Source organism: Microtus oregoni, unplaced genomic scaffold, assembly GCF_018167655.1.
Source record: "Microtus oregoni isolate MIOR12 unplaced genomic scaffold, Mior012 000004F_ref0000308, whole genome shotgun sequence".
NCBI classification, from domain to species: Eukaryota; Metazoa; Chordata; class Mammalia; order Rodentia; family Cricetidae; genus Microtus; species Microtus oregoni.
The window spans coordinates 10,588,053-10,607,066 of NW_024543063.1; the positions used below are offsets into that span (position 1 = coordinate 10,588,053).

At 44.2% G+C, this 19,014-nt stretch overlaps 1 protein-coding gene across 3 annotated transcripts in view; it reads right to left on the reverse strand.

Annotated features, from left to right (window-relative positions):
* The window catches only part of Armc9 (armadillo repeat containing 9), a 114,921-nt gene that overhangs the window by 95,005 nt on the left and 902 nt on the right, over positions 1-19,014 (reverse strand). For all 3 annotated transcript variants that reach the window (XM_041650881.1, XM_041650882.1, XM_041650883.1), the window contains exons 2-6: positions 16,243-16,330; positions 12,667-12,795; positions 10,428-10,598; positions 8,174-8,329; positions 408-500 (exon numbers count right to left, since the gene is read on the reverse strand). In XM_041650881.1, the coding sequence (XP_041506815.1) occupies positions 408-500; positions 8,174-8,329; positions 10,428-10,598; positions 12,667-12,795; positions 16,243-16,293 (600 nt within the window). In that variant the 5' untranslated portion in view covers positions 16,294-16,330. The remainder of the gene's footprint in view (positions 1-407; positions 501-8,173; positions 8,330-10,427; positions 10,599-12,666; positions 12,796-16,242; positions 16,331-19,014) is intronic.

A 19,014-nucleotide genomic window follows, 5' to 3' on the forward strand; every position in this document is an offset into this window, starting at 1 on the left:
TGATACCAATATAAGACTAGAGGGATGGAAACATGGCTCAATGGTTACACTTGTTTCTCCCCCACAGGGCCTGAGTTCAGTTCCCAGCACCCATGTCAGGGAACACACCCTCCTGAAACTCCAGCTCCTGGGTATCTGATACTTTCTTTTGGCCTCTGTAGACATCTGACCTAACACAGACACACACTAAAATAAATCTATCTTTCAAAAAATAAAATTAGACCATTGCCAAGTCTCAGAAACCCACGAAAGTCAGCCCTTTCCAGTTCATGGTAAAGCCTCCACGCATGCTTAATTCACCTCATATACAAATGCAGCAGATCCTCGACAGTTTGCTGGTTTGAGATACCCAAAGCCAGTGTTGTTGCTATAACCCCAAGGGGTCCCCACTCACTTCAAAAGGATACATAGATGGTTAAAAGTTTTGGCGTGTTACTGGCTTTAAAAATTAAAGATAAAAACTTTTCCAGCTTCAGCTTTAATTCTGGAGTCCAAGAATCCTGAAGAAAAACAAAACAAAACGTCAGCTCACTAAATAGCCACAGTACCAGCAAAGCTGTGGACATGGGGTTAAATAGCCCTGTGAGTTACAGAAACCAAATGTGAAGCGGCCTGCCAGGGTTGGGAGAGCATGGAAAACAGGTTTCCTGAAGTGTGACTGATTCATTCATAAATAATTCAAGGATCCACAGCAGGGACAAATAACTTGCACATGACTGGAAAATTTCATGTGATTTAAATAAGCATGATAGGTAACCTTATTAGGCTGAATACCAAACGTAATTCAGCATAGTCTAGGCATGCATGCCATGGTAAAGAAAGGGAGTCACTTCTAGACCTCGTCTACACTATATGAAAGAAGTGGTACCCGCCACACTACCTCATGTCACGACGAGCACTGTAATATAATTTTGGTCCAATCTGCCCTTGAAAATAAATTACTGCCAGTTGTAGTGGTGCACACTTTTAATCCCAGCACTTGTGAGGCAGAGGCAGACAGATCTCTGTGAGTTCAAGGACAGCCTGGTCTACAGAGGGAGTTCCAGGACAGCCAAAGATACACAGAGAACCTGTCTCAAAAAGCTGAAAATTTAAAAATAAAAATAAAAGAAATAGAGGTTAAAATAAAGCCACATAAAGATGGAAAACACACAGAGAATCTGGATAACTGTATGTTATTATGTTCTCTTTAAATTGTTTGAATGCTGAGGAAGGAGCAACGGCTACTAAAAGATATTTGTTTATAAATGCTGCTGAATTAATCCAAGATAGGTATTTTGAAAATACCTTGACTTCAAAATTGAAGTCAAAAGATATGTTACTGGGCCTAGAGAGATGGCTCAGTGGCTATGAGCACCAGCTGCTCTTCCAGAGGTCCTGAGTTCAATTCCCAGCAACCACGTGGTGGCTCAAAACCATCTATAATGAGATCTGGTGCCCTCTTCTGGCATGTGGGCATACATGGAGGCAGAATGTTGTATACATAATAAATAAATCTTTTAAAAAAAGATATGTTACTTTGGAGAAGATGTTTTGCTTTTGTTTCCACAGAAAATGAGAGGCTATGGATTTATTGTGAGTTAAGAAAAATCAGGTTTGATCAAGACCACCTGAGAAATCTCTGGTAGGAACAGATGGCCCAGATGTCTGAGTTCTATATCTAGAACAGATTCAAGATGCTGTCTGAGGTGATCAAGCCTCACAGGATACTCCAGTCAGGACTTGATCAAAATCTAAATTTTCTTTAGGTCCCCATAAGATTATCGGCACCCCCAACAAGCAGGAAGTAGCAAGGAAAACTATGCCCACATTCCCCAAAAATGAACTATGGATATTTTTCTTTGTTTAGAATGTTGGTTACAAGTTATTATGGATAATGGTCAGGAGAAAAGCTAAACAAAGGATATTAGATTCAGAGTTCTTGTTATTTAAAAAAAAAAGAGGGGGAAGTGGTGTGGTACAATTGTCTGTATTCTGTCAATTATATTTTAAATAAACGCTGATTGGCCAGTAGCCAGGCAGGAAGTATAGGCGGGACAACCAGACAAGAAGTATAGGTGGGTCAATGAGAACAGGAGAATTCTGGGAAGAGGAAAGCTTATTCTGCAGTTCTGACCTGACCACAGAAGAAGCAAGATGTGACTGCCTCACTGAATAAGATACTGAGCCATGTGGCTAGCATAGACAAGAATAATGGGCTAATATAAGTTATAAGAGTTAATAAGAAGCCTGAGCTAATGGGCCAGTCAGTTTATAAATAAAAAAAATTCCACAAAAAAGCAGCTATTCCACTCAAATCATGCCTACTCCCTTCTCAGATCATCCCCACATCTTCTTCTCTCCAGGCCAGCACCCTTCCTTCAGCACCCTTCCCACATTCTTGTCATCAACCAATCTACTCCTTACACCATCTGATGTTTGGACACAATACTGACAGATAGGAAAAAGTTCCCTTGTTTTCAAAATTTTTTAAATTCTCTGATGCAAGATTTAAAAAAAAATTGTAATGTATGCTATTATGGTTTTGTACTGTTCACCAAGTCATGTTGAAATCCTTGTCCCTGGCACCTTGGGATATGAAGCTGTTGGGGATGGGGCCATAGCAAACATCAGATGTATGCATACTGAATAGTGTGGACCCTTAATTCAGTGCCACTAAGTCTGAACAAAAAGGGAGCTCACACACAGAGGGAAGATGTCTAGACGGTGTATACACAAGCCAAGAACCATCAGGTTCATCACAAGCTGGAGGAAAAAGGAAGGCTGCTCCTTTCTAGAGCTTAGAGCACGAGTACAGCAGCCCAGACGTGGTCTCAGGCCTCTGGATCCCTAGACACATTGTTGGTGGTCCAGCTTTGCCCTAGGAAAGCAACAGTGCTTCGCCTTAGCTCTGTCCAACCCACCATCTGAGGAGTCTCAAGAAAAGGGAGATGAAGTAGCCAATGTAAATCAAGACATTTGAGTTATTATTGTTTATATGTAATACATGCTAGTGTGGGTACATACATGCTACAGTGTATAAATGGAGGTCAGAGGACAACTTATTTTGTGTAACAGTCCTGGAACTGACTTTGTAGACCAGGCTGGCCTCGAACTCACAGAGTGCTGCCTGCCTCTGCCTCGAGTGCTGGAATTAAAGAGAGGTCCCACCACTGCCCAGCCAGAGGACAACTTTTCGGGGTCAGTTCTCTCCTTCCACCTTGTTGAGGCAGAATCTCTCCTGTTTTTGAAGCTCTGTGTATTTCAGGCTGGCTGACATGAGAGCTTCTGAGCAATTCTCCTGCCTCCACTCTTTTCTCACTATAGGAATACTGACATCAGATGATAGCAACCCATCTGGTTTTATTTTGTGGGTCCCAGGGATCAAAACCAAGTTGTCACATTGTGCAACAAGTACTTTTACCTGCAGAGACATCTCACCAGCCCAGTAAAAACATTAAGTTTTTAAATTAGATTTATCCATTTTATTTTATGTATGAGGATTTTGCCTGCATGTATGTATTGCACCATGTGCTTGCCTTGTGCTTGTGGAGATCAGAAGAGGGTATAGCATACCCTGGAACTGGAGTTATGGGTGGTTGTAAATCATCATGTGGGTTCTGAGAATCAAACCCAAGAGTCCTCTGCAAAAACAACAAAATGATCTTAACTACTGAGCCATTTCTCCAATTCCCAAATCAATAAAAAAAAACAAAAAACAATCAAAACAGGGGCTGAGAGTGTGGTTTAGGGGGAGGAGTACTTGTCTAGCATACTAAATACTAGCATGGTAAAACACTAAATTCGATTCTTAATACTAAATAAAACTTAGCATTGTGGTACAAGCCTGGAATCCCAGCACTGAGAAGTTAGACGCAGGAAGATCAGAAATTCAAGGTCATCTCAGTTATGTGCTGAGTTCGTGGCCAGTCAGGCAAGACCTTATCTCAAAAAACCAAAAAAAAAAGAACAAGTATTTAACCCTTCCCCCAGTCAAGTTGTTCTGGTCTTGATTACTATCTTACTAACCAATAAACAGGACTTTTCCACTCAATTACTTCTCTGACAATGTTTTTGAAACCAACACAAACAGACTAGAATACAAACTCTCTATGCACAGATCCTTTATTTTTTTCCTTGACTGTTCTTATTTCTATTGTTTTTAGCTTTAAGAAGGACATTTTCTGAGTCTGAGAAGCACTTGATCCCACACTTTCAAAGAGAAGTGTGAAAGGCAGGAAAAAACTGGGCCTCTCAGATGAAGTCTGGAAAAGGCCACAATCATCCTCGCTCTATTTCTTCCTGGGCAGAACACAGGCTTTCAAGTGCACTCATGGTTGCTGAGCTGTATTCCAGAACCGAACGCTCTGATCCTTCAGAATCTTTGGTGGAACCCTAATACACAGCAGGACAACTAAGGATGTTGGGGCTGGGTGGGCCCAGGGCTCACCTCCATGGTCCCCCCAACACTGGCCTCCTGCCCTCTCTCTCCCTTGCAAAGCCTGAAAACTTCGATTCTCCCCAGCCCCCCAGTGACTGAACCTAGGGTGCTCTACAGGCTCAGCAAGGGCCACCCTGAGTTACGGCCCCAGCTTCTTTTACTCTTCATTTTGAGATAATAGGATCTCATTAAATTGCCCAGATGGCCTTAAACTTCCTGCCTCAGTCTCCCTAACAGCTGGGATTACAGGTCTGTACCACCAGGATTGACCCTTCCGTCTCTTTAAATCTCTACTAACTAGTTTAAGTCAGTCCCTGGCACGAGCAAGCGCTTGCTCAGGAATTCTTCCTAAAAAATCAGAGGCATCTTAAGTGTCTCAACAGAGGGTGTTCACTGACAGTGTGCAGCTCAGCACTGCACAGAAACTGACCTGGCTGGTGAAGCGTACTCCAAGCTTTTTATTATTGATTTGTGAATGTATGAGTGGCTGTGTGTGTTCCCGAGGAGGAAAGTGATGTGTTAACTCCCTGAAGGCAGAGTTCCAGGCAGGTGTGAGCTCTCTGATATGGGTGCTGGGCCTCAAACGCAGGTCCTCTGCTCTTACCCACTGAGCCATTTCTCCAGCCCATGATGTATACTTTTAACCTCAGCACTAGCAAGACAGAGCTCTCTGTGAGGTCAAGGCCAATCTATTCTACTACACAATGAGTTTTAAGGAACCAGGAAAACATGACGTAGTAAGAGTCTGTCTCAGAAAAAAAAAAGGAGCTGGACATGGCAGTACATGCCTTTAATCCAAGGACTCAAGAGGCAGAGACTAGGAGATCTCTGAGTTCTACGAGTTCCAGGGCAATCAGGGCTACTTAGAGAGACCCTGTCCTGTCCTGTCTCTAAAAAAAAAAAAGAAAGAAAGAAAAACACCACACCGAAAAAAACACAGAGAAATTTCTTTGTCTTCTTGACACTGCAACACATAAAATATTTTAAAAAAATGAAAAACCTTGATAAAATGAGGTCCATTAAAAAAAAAACAAACCTGAGTGACAGGAAAGGAACTGCAGAGTCCCCAGTGAAGTGAACGTAAGAATCCTAAGAGCATAAACTTGTGATCCAGAGGGCATCACCGCTACGGTTCTTCACTCAGAGGCTAAGGGAAGGAACTGCAGCTGCGCTAAGCCTAACACAGACGAAGGGCAGAAAACCTCACTCCAGGCCAAAATGGTAAATTTTATCCCATATGTTCTTTATCATAATTTTTAAAATGGAAAAAAAATGGAGATAATGAGAAGAATCAGAGACACTTGATCAGCTACACGGAGGAAACAATAAAGAGAATGGAAGAGAGGTAACAGATGAAGAAATATAAACTGGGATTTTTTCAGAACTCTTTCAACATATAAGGAGGCTCAATAAATGAAATTAGAAATTTGACCCAGAAAACACTAAAGTGAAATTATACAATCTCAAATCCAGAGAGAAAAGATAGATCACTCTCAGAGAGAAACAGGCAACTCCAAGGCAGCAGCAAGGGCGACAGGAGAGATGCAGTCTAGCTGGGTTTGAATAAAAGTGGATCATCTCTTCAAGACCTATAAAGTATCAACAGCACGACCAAAGGGCTAGCATATGTTTTAAACATTGGTTTACGTTAATAAGCTATAGTGTTGATGACAACAACAAAATAACCTATTTTATGACAAAAGGAAAGTCTATTAAAACAATCAGAACACTGTTTTAAAATACAATGTAATGTAGATATCTTCTTCCCTGCTCCTACAACTGCCCTTCCTCCATCTCCACCCTCCCACTCCCCCAAGCTCTCCCCAGTCTTTCCCTTCTCCCTTCTCTCTCCCCCTCTCCCCTTCTCCCTTCTCTCCCCCTCCCCCCTTCTCCCATCCCCACACCAACACCTACCCCCCACCCCCATGCTCCCAACTTTTGCCCGGCGTTCTTGTTTGCTTCCAATTTCCAGGAGGATCTATATATGTTTTTCTTTGGGTTCACCTTGTTATTTGGCTTCTCTAGGCTTGTGAACTATAGGCTCAATGTCCTTTGTTTATGGCTAGAGTCCACTAATGAGTGAGTACATACCATATTCATCTTTTTGGGTCTGGGTATCTCACTCGGAATAGTGTTTTCTATTTCCATCCATTTGCATGCAAAATTCAAGATGTCATTGTTTTTTACTGCTGAGTAGTATTCTAATGTGTATATATTCCACACTTTCTTTATCCATTCTTCCATTGAGGGGCATCTAGGTTGTTTCCAGGGGAGCCATTTTAGGGTTGGCAAGAGACTTGGCTCTAGATGGGATCCCAGGTGTCCATGGGGATGTCCCCAGCTAGGTCCTTGGGCAGCAGAGCTGAGGGTGCCTGAACTGGCCTTGCCCCACTATCACACTGATGATTATCTCGAATATCACCATAGAATTTTCGTCTGGCGAGGGATGGAGATAGAGACAGAGACCCTCATCAGAGCAACGGACTGAGCCCCCAAGGTCCAGTTGAAGAGTAGAAGGAGGAAGAAGGCGAGAAAGGAAGTTAGGACCTTGAGGGGTTTGTCCATCCACTAAGGCAGTGTGCCTGTTCTAATGAGAGCTCATCAAATCCAGCTGGACCTGGACTGACCGAGCATGTGATCAAACCGGACTCTCCGATTGTGGCTGACAGTGGGGGCTGACGGAGAAGCCATTGATAAAGGCACTCGGACTTGTTTCTACTGCATGTTCTGGCTTTGTGGGACCCTAGTCTATTTGGATGCACAGCTTCCTAGGTCTGGATGTAGAGGGGAGGGCCTTGGACTTCCCACAGGGCAGGGAACCCTGCCCTCTCTTAAGGAGGGAGGGGAAGGGAGGAGGCTGAGGAGCGGGAAGGGAATGGGAGGAGGAGAGGAAGTGTAAATTTTTGAATGGAAAAATAAATAAAATAAAATACAATGAAAGTGATTGCCTGGCAGAGAAGTGAGGTAGAAGCATCTGCAAAGGCAGTTCTTAGGAGTGACTGATGAAAATTCTGTACCTCGATGGTGGTGGCAGTAGTTATACCTAGGAACATGTTAAAATCCACAGAACTGTAGCTGTCCAAAATCAATTTTACTATATGATGTTTTAAAAACTGATCTGAGCCGGGCGGTGGTGGCGCACGCCTTTAATCCCAGCACTCGGGAGGCAGAGGCAGGCGGATCTCTGTGAGTTCGAGACCAGCCTGGTCTACAGAGCTAGTTCCAGGACAGGCTCCAAAGCCACAGAGAAACCCTGTCTCGAAAAACCAAAAAAAAATAAAAAAATAAAAAAAAATAAAAATAAAAACTGATCTGATGTGTGTGCACGGGTTTGTGTGTGGATAAAACCTACGTTTGTTTGCTTTGCCAACTGCAAAGGGATCATATGATGAGTCTTCTCTGGTGTCTGATGTGGCTCCGTTTGTGCAGAGTACACATCCTTAGTACTTCTGAGACTACAACCCAATTTCTTTCTACATGTCACTACTGACATCTAACTGGGCTGCTTCAAGGTCTTTTTATGTCCCTTACAGATTTACATATATGTGCAAGAACATACAACCACAGCTAGCACAGGATGGTTAAAAGTAAGTCAAACAGTACCCAACCATTTAATAGAATAATTATATAAATAAGGTCTTTAATAAAATAGTAATTATGAGGCTAAAACTTAGGTCTTTCAAAGCATTGTTCAGAAACCACCAATTCAACAGTGCGGTCCAGGCTCTGACAGGTGCCCAGGAAGCTGCTTACCTGGAAGAGTTCTTTGAATGAGGGGTGGACCATAGGGTTAGGCACAAAAGGGAGGGCATAGAATGGAAGAAACTCTGTGGTCTGGCTCAAGGCGGCCCCTTTGGTTTCCAGGTAGGTTTTGAAATATGAAATCTTCTCCTCTAGCTCCTGCTTGTCCTAGAAGAAGGAGGACATGTGTTCAGGGTCTTTGACTCAGTATTCAATCCTCCTGTTCACCCTGTCCACTCCGTGAGGCCCCCTAGGTTCCTGCCATGCCATTAGCACTTCCCTATCTGGCCTGACAAGGCACACTGCTCCAGGGTCTGACATCACTTTAGACAGGAATGCCAGAAGACCAATGCGTAGTTCACATGTTCCTTTACATCATAGCAACATCTTCTCACATCCTCAAAAAGCTTCATGAATATCCTTTACAATGTCAGAACTAATCTCATTTTGTCTATCATAATCTATTTGACTAATTCTCCCATTGTGAGATGTAGCCACCATTGCTTCCACTTTCCAGACATAGAAACATTTGTAAGCATTCCCATGTTGCCCTCAGAGAGGTTTCTAAAGGGGAACGACACATCTTTGTAGTTTCCTGAAACAGAAGGGTTCTCCTTCCCTTCATGAAGCTAAGGATTGACTGTGCCCACATCACTGTTCCACACACAATCCAACTCAAGGGACCCCTCCATCACTGTTCCACACAACCCAACTCAAGGGACCCCTCCATCACTGATCCACACACAACCCAACTCAAGGGACCCCTCCATCACTGAACCACACACAACCCAACTCAAGGGACCCCTCCATCACTGATCCACATATAACCCAACTCAAGGGACCCCTCCATCACTGATCCACACACAACCCAACTCAAGGGACCCCTCCATCACTGAACCACATACAACCCAACTCAAGGGACCCCTCCATCACTGATCCACACACAACCCAACTCAAGGGACCCCTCCATCACTGATCCACACACAACCCAACTCAAGGGACCCCTCCATCACTGATCCACACACAACCCAACTCAAGGGACCCCTCCATCACTGATCCACACACAACCCAACTCAAGGGACCCCTCCATCACTGATCCACACACAACCCAACTCAAGGGACCCCTCCATCACTGATCCACACACAACCCAACTCAAGGGACTCCTCCATCACTGATCCATACACAACCCAATTCAAGGACTCACTCCTCTCTGGCTTCAATGTGGACACTGAGGCTTTAGAACTAGTATTTTTCTCCTCTACCACACAGACCCCACCTTCATATTCCTGTAACAAACCTCACTCAACCTAGGCCATGAGGCCCTCTTCTGAGCACTGGATTTAGAAAACAGATAACCCTGACTTCCATATTACATCAAAACAGAAAAATTTATAGACAGAAATAAGGTGGACCGAAACAGAACAAAACAAAACAATAACAAACACCAAAGAGGGTCTGCCCCTCCCCACAAGGGTCATACTTAAAGGAACTACTTCATGGAGTGTGGAGACACTCCCTCACCACTGAGCCCTCCACTGGTGTCCCTGACACTCCAATGAGTTCCCACAGGAACTCAGGTCAGTGTTACTATGAGTGACCAAATGTCAGCTCTGTGTTCTTTGCTGTTTCAAACATAACTGAAAGCTCATCTACCACAGTGGCTTGACAAGCCAGCCCTCTGCCTCCCTTTCTGCATCTCCAGCCCATCTAGGAAAAGGTAGCAGAAGCTAAATTCAAGCTGCCCATGCACCTTCAATACTACTTCTCCATTACTTGCATATAAATGTACGGTCTATGCCTTTTCTTAGATACACCAAGTTACTAAATAAAGCAAACTTGTTTTGATGAGTCTCTTGAGAACCTGAGGTGTTTAGGAAAAAAATTGAACTGACCACATAAATTACCAAAATCTGCACATAAATTAGAAAATAAACTTCTGAGAATGTAGCCAAAGATTGTTTATCAGGGGGCTGGAGAGATGGCTCACAGGTTAAGAGCACTGGCTGCTTTTCCAGAGGTCCTGAGTTCAATTCCCAACACCCACATGGTGGCTCACAACCATTTGTAATGAGATCCGGTGCTTTCTTCTGGTGTGCAGACATACATGCAGACAGACCATTGTATACATAATAAATTTAAAAAAAAGATTGTTTATCAGGGCATAAAATGCACCATAATAAAATGGTCACAAAACTGAATCAATGCTTCCTTGAAATCCATGACAGCCTGTTAGCTAACTCAGACTGAAACCCCAAATCAGCTTACCGGCCTGCCTCCAGAATACTTCAGAGGATAGATGGCGAAATGGATGTGAAGGTAGAACTCCAGCTTCTGGGCCAGGGAGTCAGTATCTCTGATGGAGCTGGGAACATGTCCCTCCCACAAATCGAAGAATAACTTCTGGTCTCCATTGTCAAACGCTGCCACCAGATCCTTCTGCGGAAAAGACAAAACAAGAATCCTAGATGATGCTCATTCTTCCAACACTCCAAACTCTCACCATCTACCTACTACTAGATACGTACACACTCCTTCCCAGAGGCTCCTTTGGCTGCAGCCTCTGTGACCACTCCAAGCTTTTCAGCCATTGCAATACTCTATGAAACACTAAAGCCTTGAAAACAGTTCTGAGGCCGGAGGATTCACAGGCATGAGTGCACTGAAGGCTTCCTGGGAGGACTACGGAAACTCCAAGATGGAGAACAACAGTTCTCAGAGTGCTGCCTTACCCTGAGCTACTATCACCCATTCTAGTCAACCCACAACTTTTTTGTTTGTTTGTTTTTTGAGACAGGGTTTCTCTGTGTAGCCCTGGCTGTCCTGGAACTCACTCTGTAGACCGGGCTGGTCTCAAACTCAGAAATCCGCTTGCCTCTGCCTCCAGAGTGCTGAGATTAGAGACGTGCACCACCACAGACTAGCTGAAACCCGGAACTTTTTAAAGCAAGCCCAATAAAGCATTTCTATCTCCTCCAAACAGGTGGCCTGTTAGCCACTGTGGATGCAGGCTGCTAGAACAAAGCACAGGTGGCCATGCACAGCCCCCATTAGAGTGGGGACATGGGAAGAGGCTCCTCACTCTCTTGAGAACCAAGACTATAATGATGCAGTGACTCTGCCCACGGATGTGCTGCTGGGCCAGGCGCACCCCCATGATCCCCTCTTCTGAGTCCCCTGCATCCCTGCCAGCCACTCTGGAGGCTGAGAGCTCTCTGACTGTGGAAGAGGTATGCTGACTTCCCTGGTATTTTAAGGCTTACAGTCATGAAGTTTCTTACAACATGTCTTGGTAGACTCTACATATCAAATGGTCTGTCTACAATTATTCTAGATCTGCATTTGTGAACCTGAAATTACAAACCTTTGCTATGTCATAACCATCACATCTGTACCTGGAAATGGTCCTTGCTTTAAGATAACCTTTACACACAAAAAAATCCACTGTTACCATGGTCACAAATGACCTTCTGCTAGCCAGGGTCACCAAGATGGGAATGCATGCATACCACCAATCACACTGCTGCTGGGACTAGGCCTAAGAACATCAGCTTAAGGCCACCAACCATCGGAAGATTTTGCTTAACCACTACTCCAGACAGTTTTATTGTTTGAGTTTCTAAAAGAATATTTTAATTACATCATTTTAGGGAGAGTGCATGCATGTATGTGTATGTGTGTAATGTATGGGCGCACATGCCACCACAGTGTGTATGTGAAGGTCAAAAGACAACTGTTGGGAGCTGGCTCTCCGACCACATAGTCCTAGCAATAAAACTCAGGTCCTTAGGGTTGGGAGCAAGTGTGTTTACGCACTAAGCCATCTTTCTAGCCCAGTTTTTTGCTAGATTCCCTCATCTTGACTTCCCGCCTCAGCCTCCCAAGTGCTGGGAATAGGGCATGTGCAACTATACTCCTCTTTTGCTCCGAGGATTTTTGTTTGGAAATCAATCAGTGGGGCATTATGATAGGGTGGCATAAGTTGTAGTGTAATAATATACAGTATTATCTACTAGTTACTGATTGGATAACCAAAAAATAAAGACAAATAAACATTAAACACACACTAGAAAAGAACAAGTACTAGCAAAGACAGATGAAGCGAGGACCTCCTACATTGTTGGAGGGATATAGATTTATTTTGTGTGTGGGTGCTTTGCCAACGTGTATGTCTGTGCACCACACGCATGCCGAAACAGGGTGTCAGATCTATTGAAACTGAAGTGACAGATGGTTGTGAGCCACCATGTGGGTGCTGGGAATTAAACCTGGGTCCTCTGGAAGAGCAGCCAGTGCTCTCAACTGCTGAGCCACCACTACAGCCCCTGCTGTTTATTTGTGTTTGTTTGTTTGTTTTTGATAGCGACCATCCCAATGTGTTTAACGTATGATGCCTTCATGTTCTTGGTGCATTCCTCTGATAGCTTTGGCCTATTTTTACCTAGCTTTGAAGAACTTGCAATTTTCAGACCGTCACAAGCCTCTTCCCAGAGCTGAAGACTCTCACCTGGATTACCAGTGACTTGGAGTCCTTCTTTAGTGATCCACCTACAGTTTTAGATAATGGCTTTCCTTTTACTTTGCATTCTTTTGAAAATGTCTTCAAGGTGTCCTCAAATTCGGCAAAATCTAAATACTGGGACAGAGAACATAATTCAGGAACAACAACAACAAACAAAAACCCCAACAAATTCCAAATAATCCAATTAAATAGTCAAATGCCCTGAGCATATATCACTCTAATGCAGACACATAAAAAGCCAACAGAAATATGCTCAAAACCACACCCACAAGAATGTCTACTATCAGAAAGACAAGACCTGGGAATGGCGCAGCTCATGATGCTCTTGCAGAGAACCCAAGCTTAATTCCCAGCACCCACATCAGGAGGCTCACAACTTCCTGTGTAACTCCAGCTCCAGTGGATCCACTGCCCTCTCCAGGCTCAATGAGCACCTGCACTCGAATGTACATACATGTATACAAACACATAAATCATAAAATAAGTCTTCACAAAGGTAAGAGCTAGCAGGAATTAGAGAGAGAGAGAGAGAGAGACCCTTATATACTCTTATATACTATTTGTGGCAATGGAGACCAACACAGCTATAATGGAAATAAATGGAGGTTCCTCAAAAGACTAAAACTAGGAAGGAAAGTAATTACAACATATTATGAGCCGGGCGGTGGTGGCGCACGCCTTTAATCCCAGCAATCAGGAGGCAGAGGCAGGTGGATCTCTGTGAGTCCGAGACCAGCCTGGTCTACAGAGCTAGTTCCAGGACAGGCTCCAAAGCCACAGAGAAACCCTGTCTCGAAAATAAACAAAAACAAAAAAACAAAAAAAACATATTATGTACATATATGTATGCAATTGTTAAATAACAAATCACTCAACAAAAAGTCAGAACTACCCTATGATCCAGCAATCACATTTTTTGGGTATAGATAGGAAGAAAATAAAATCCATTTCTTTTCTTCTTTTTTCGCCTTTCAAGACAGGGTTTCTCTGTAGCTTTGGAAACTGTCCTGGAACTCACTCTGTAGACCAGGCTGGCCTCGAACTCACAGAGACTTGCCTGCCTCAGCCTCCCGAGTGCTGGGATTTAACGCATGCGCCACCACCACCCACCTAAAATCCATTTTTAAAAGTGCTATCTGCACATGTGTATTTCTCCAACATTATTCAAGACTGCCAAGACATGGGATGAACCTAAATGTCCATCAACATGATAAGAAAATGTGGTGATACTAAAATAAAATATTACAGTCTAGGAAATCCTGTCACTGGTAACATGAATAACACTGGGGGGGGAGGGGGAGATAGACGTTACATGGAATAGGCCAGGCACAAAAAGATAAATATTGAAATTATGTGCATGACCTAAACAGCCATGCTTACAGAAGCAGACAGCACAATGGCAGTTGCCAGGCACTGAGAAAATAGTTTGGTGAAGGGATAAATTTTAGTTGTGCAAAATGAGTAAAGCCTGTGAGCTAATATTCAACAAGGTGACCGCAAAGCACAAGCACATTTGAGATTTGCTTGCAGAGGTGATTTAAGTGTTTTTCTTTCTTTCTTTCTTTCTTTCTTTTTTTTTTTTTGTAGTTATATGAGACAGGGTTTCTCTGTAGCTTTGGAACCTGTCCTGGAACTTGCTCTGTAGATCAGGTTGGCCTTGAACTTACAAAGATCTTCCTATCTCTGCCTCCTGGGTGTTGGGATTAAAGGCGTGCGCCAGCACTGCCTGGCTGGTGTTTGTGTCAAGTGCTCTTAACACAATCAGAGGAAGGAAAGAAGAAGAAAGGAAGAATGTAAAGAAACACAAGATGGGAGACTTAATTAGTTTAATCAGTACATCAATCATACATATGTTGAAACATAAGGCCATAAACAAACATCTTTTTGTCAATTACTCTTACAGAAAACAGGTGCCCACAGATTCCAGATAAAATATCAGATTTTCTGGGGCTGGAACTACAGGTGCTTATGAGTCACCCTAGATGGGTTTTGGGAACCGAATCTGGGTCCTCTGCATGAGCAATACGTGCTCCTAATCACTAAGCCGTCTCTCCAGCCCCATCATTTTTATTATGAATAGAAATGAAAGTGATGCAGTCTGAAAAATGCAAAATGATTGGATTGTTTTTGGTTTGCTAGAATCCATCTGGAATAGAATTAGAAATAATGCTAACAGGAGAATAGAGCATTAAAATGGGAAATGTTAGCAGTGAGCCTCTTGCAGGGTGAGAACATTGCTCTAATACTGTCCTTCACGCGTCCTTTCAGTCGGCATCAGTCACACCACGGTCCACCTTTCCTAACTGTGGTTGGGTCTCTGGTGCTGTCCACGGTCCTTGCAGTGCCAGCTACAGCAGTTACACACCATCACCACGATGAACCAAGCTGCCTAGCCAAAGTGGACACCCGTCTTCCTCCACTGTCCCGAGACACAGCTCACAGTCCACTCACAATGAACAGCATCCACGTTTTCAACTCCAAACCTCAGAAGTCTGCCTGAACCCTACTCTACCCAAGCTAAATCAGTGTAGCAAATCTACATGGCCCTAAGTCAAAGAAGGGTATCCCAGGCCTATGGCACAAGCCTGTGATCCCTGCACTGGGGAGGCAGAGGCAGGAGGATAAGGATTTCAAGGCCATCCTAGGCTACGTGAGACCCAATCAAACACACATTCAAGACTGAGTGAATGAAGTAGAAAATCATGTAATGATTGAAAGATAAAAGATTACAAAGTAGAAAGAATTTGCTTCAGCTTACTAGTTATTTGTATATTCATTTACTCATTTGTTTTTATAACAGGGTCTCTGTATAAAGTCCAGACTGACCTGCTGAAGCCTCCCAAGCACCTGGATTACATGTGTAAGCCTGCTATATTTTAAGGATTTATTTATTTTTATAACATGTGCACAGGTAGCTTGTCTGCAAGTATATCTGAGCGCCAAATGCATGCAGCACCCACAAAGCCAGAAGATGGCAAAGCCTTTGAAACTGCAATTATAGATGGCTGTTAGCCATATGTGGGGGCCGGGAACCAAACCTGGGTTCTCTGGAAGAGCAGTCAATACTTTCAACCACCAAGTCATTCTAGCTACATTTTAGCTTTGTTTTTAAATATTTATTCATTTTTATTTTTATGTGTATGGGTGTTGTAGTCTATAGGTATATCTGTGTACCATATCCATGTCTGCTATCCACAGAAGCCAGAAGAGGGTGTTGGATTCCCTGAGACTAGAATTACTAATAGTTATAAATTATCATACAGGTGCTGAGAAGCAAAACTAGCTTCTCAAAAAAGCAGCCAGTGATCTTAACCTTTGAGCCATCTCTCTGGTCCTACTGCATTCTAAAATACATGTTTTGGGGACTCGAGTTCCAACCCCAGTACCTACAAAGGGTAGCTCACAAATGCCTGCAACTCCAGCTTCAAGGGATCCAATGTCCCACCGTGGCCTCCATCAGTCATCACACACACAATACAAACACTCATACAGACATAAACACACAAATAATCTCTTTTTAAGAAAAAGGCTTTTTCTGTGACTTGTGTTTCATATAACTACCTCTTTCACCAGTCCAAGTAATTCAGATTCATGGGCCAGGATATCCCCCATAGTGAATTGTTACTAGCAATTCTCACGGCAGAAATCTCTACAAGACAAAAACGTAAGACAAAGGTTAATTTCAACCACCTGAGAAATCGCAAATGGGCGGCTGTGGTGGGCAGAATACAGGACCCAAAGACAGGCACATAGTAATCCCCAGAACCTGTAATTACAGGACAACTGGAGCCACATGACTAGGGAGATTTAAGGATGCAGGTGGCATTAAGATAATCAGCTGTCCTTCAATCAGAGGTAAGCCTGGATTACCAGAGCACCCAAGAGATTCCAGAGGAAAGGGGAGCAGGAAGGCCAGTGTCAGAGGGACAAGATGCAGAAAGATGGACCTATCACTGCAGGCTTTGTAGACAGAAGTATGATCATGCCAAGGAGGGAAGGAAGGCAGGAACTGGTAAGCAAGGTACACTGTCCTCTACCTTGTCCTGAAATAAATAAGCCGCCAAGACCTGAATTCGACACACACATCTGAGTCCCCTTAGGAGTGGTCCAATCAAGGGCTTTGTGTGGCTGTGCACAGGAAATGTTCATTGCAGGTTTCTGATCTCAGAACTTCAGGACACTAAGCCTGCACTACTCTTCAGGTCACCATGTTCATGGGGATTCCTCAGAGCAAAGGTAGAAATCCTGAGAGCTGAGCTGTGGTTCTATTGGTAGAGTGTTTAACTAGAAGGCATAGAGCCCTGTGGCACCTCATAAACCGGGGTGGTGGCACATGTCTGTAATCCTAGCACTTGGGAAGGGAAGCGTGTGGCACACACTCCTGTCATCCCAGCACGTGGCAGGTGTGTCTGGGATCCTCCAGATGACGGCAGACTCCTTAGGCCCATCTCTCTAAGCATTTTGTAGCTTTTCACTGATCTGCTGACTTGAACCACTGGCTGTCAGTTTCAGCATATATGAAAACTCAATGATGCCCACAGGATGTCCTGCCCTCAAGGACCTGCAAGGACACAATTCCATCTGTTTTGAGGCTCTTCCTGCAAACATCTACATCTTGCTTGGTCTTCACTTAAAGGTGCCCACCCAGAGAGACCTGCCAAATCACCCATCTACGTAGCCCAGCACTCCCAAGTACTGCAGCTTCCCAGAGCAGTTCCCACTGGCTGACTTCAAAACCCTGTCATTGATGCAGCTGCATCGGAATCCCCTTCAATAACTCAAGGCAAGCATCGTGTGTGGCCCTACGCCTTTGATGCCTGTTAGACAGTCAGGTCCTGACAGGTCTGGAGCTGAATGGAAAGGGACTCAGGGAAGAAAACGAAAACAAGAGCTGAGGTCACTGTCTCATTAGAAAGAGGGAACAGTTTGAAGATTAGGGAAGGTAGGAACCACACCGACTAAGGCAACGTGACAGGGTATCAAGAATTCTGAGATCACTGAAGCTATATGGACTACTAAACCTAAGATAGCACCAGTCTGCGGTACCATTGCTTTCTCCAGACACCTCTGTCTGTGCTCAGTTACCAGGTGAGGCCTTCCTAGAAGAAAGAAGAGAAACAATGATGGAACACAGAAGTTAGGTTAGGTCAGGGTCGGGGAAGCAAGGGCACCAAGGGTGCTGCACAGTGAGGTAACACTGTCAGCGCACTGCAAAAGCAGGCACAGTCCAGCCAAGTGGTGGCGGTGCGGTGCACACCTTTAATCCCAGCACTTGGGAGGCAGGGGCAGGGGCAGGGGGGGGGATCTCTGTTGAGTTCAAGGCCAGCCTGGTCTACAAAGAGAGTTTCAGGACAGCCAGAGCTACACTGAGAAACCCTGTCTTGAAAAGCCAAAAATGGTGTGTGTGTGTGTGTGTGTGTGTGTGTGAGACATTCCAGTGATTTGGAACGCAGGGGTCTGAGTGGGAGAGAAGGCGTTATTGCACTTTTAGGCATGACACGGTAACAAGAGGCTTACTACCACTGAGTGCATGGGTGCGGAGGATGGAGGAAAACATGCTGAAAATAGGAATAAGGAAAACGGGCAGGTCAAGATGTTGAAATTTCCGAGACAAGTACAGAGGTAAGGAGGGGAACTCCTATAAGCAAAAAGGCTGTCAGGGGTTGGAGAATTGGCCGCTCCCCTGTAGAACCTGGGTTTAATTCCCAGCACCCACTGACAGGTCATAACTGTCTGTAATTCCAGTTTCAAGGGAATCCATGACAACAGGCATGCACATGGTGCACACATATATACATGCAGGCAAAAATACTCATACACAGCCGGGCTGTGGTGGCGCACGCCTTTAATCCCAGCACTCGGGAGGCAGAGGCAGAGGCAGGCGGATCTCTGTCAGTTTGAGGCCAGCCTGGTCTACAAGAGCTAGTTCCAGGACAGGAACCAAAAGCTACGGAGAAACCCTGTCTCGGAAAAAAAACAAAACAAAACTCATACACATATAATAAATAAACCTTTTTTTAAAAAAAGAAAGCAGGCAGACTGAACGCTCTGTGTGATGACAGAGACTCACCTTTAATTTCAGTACTAGGGAGGCAGAGGCCAGAGGCAAGTGGATCTTTGAACTTGAGGCCAGCCTGGTCTACAGAATAAGTTCCAGGACAGCCAGAGCTATACAGAAAAACCTTGTCTTGAAAAACCAAATAAATAAATTAAGTTAAAAAGCAGACTGAGCAAGCCACAGGGAGCAAGACAACAAGCAGCACCCCTCCGCGGCCTCAGCATTGGCTCCTGCCTCCAGGTCATGCCCTGCTTGAGTTCCTACCCTGACTGATG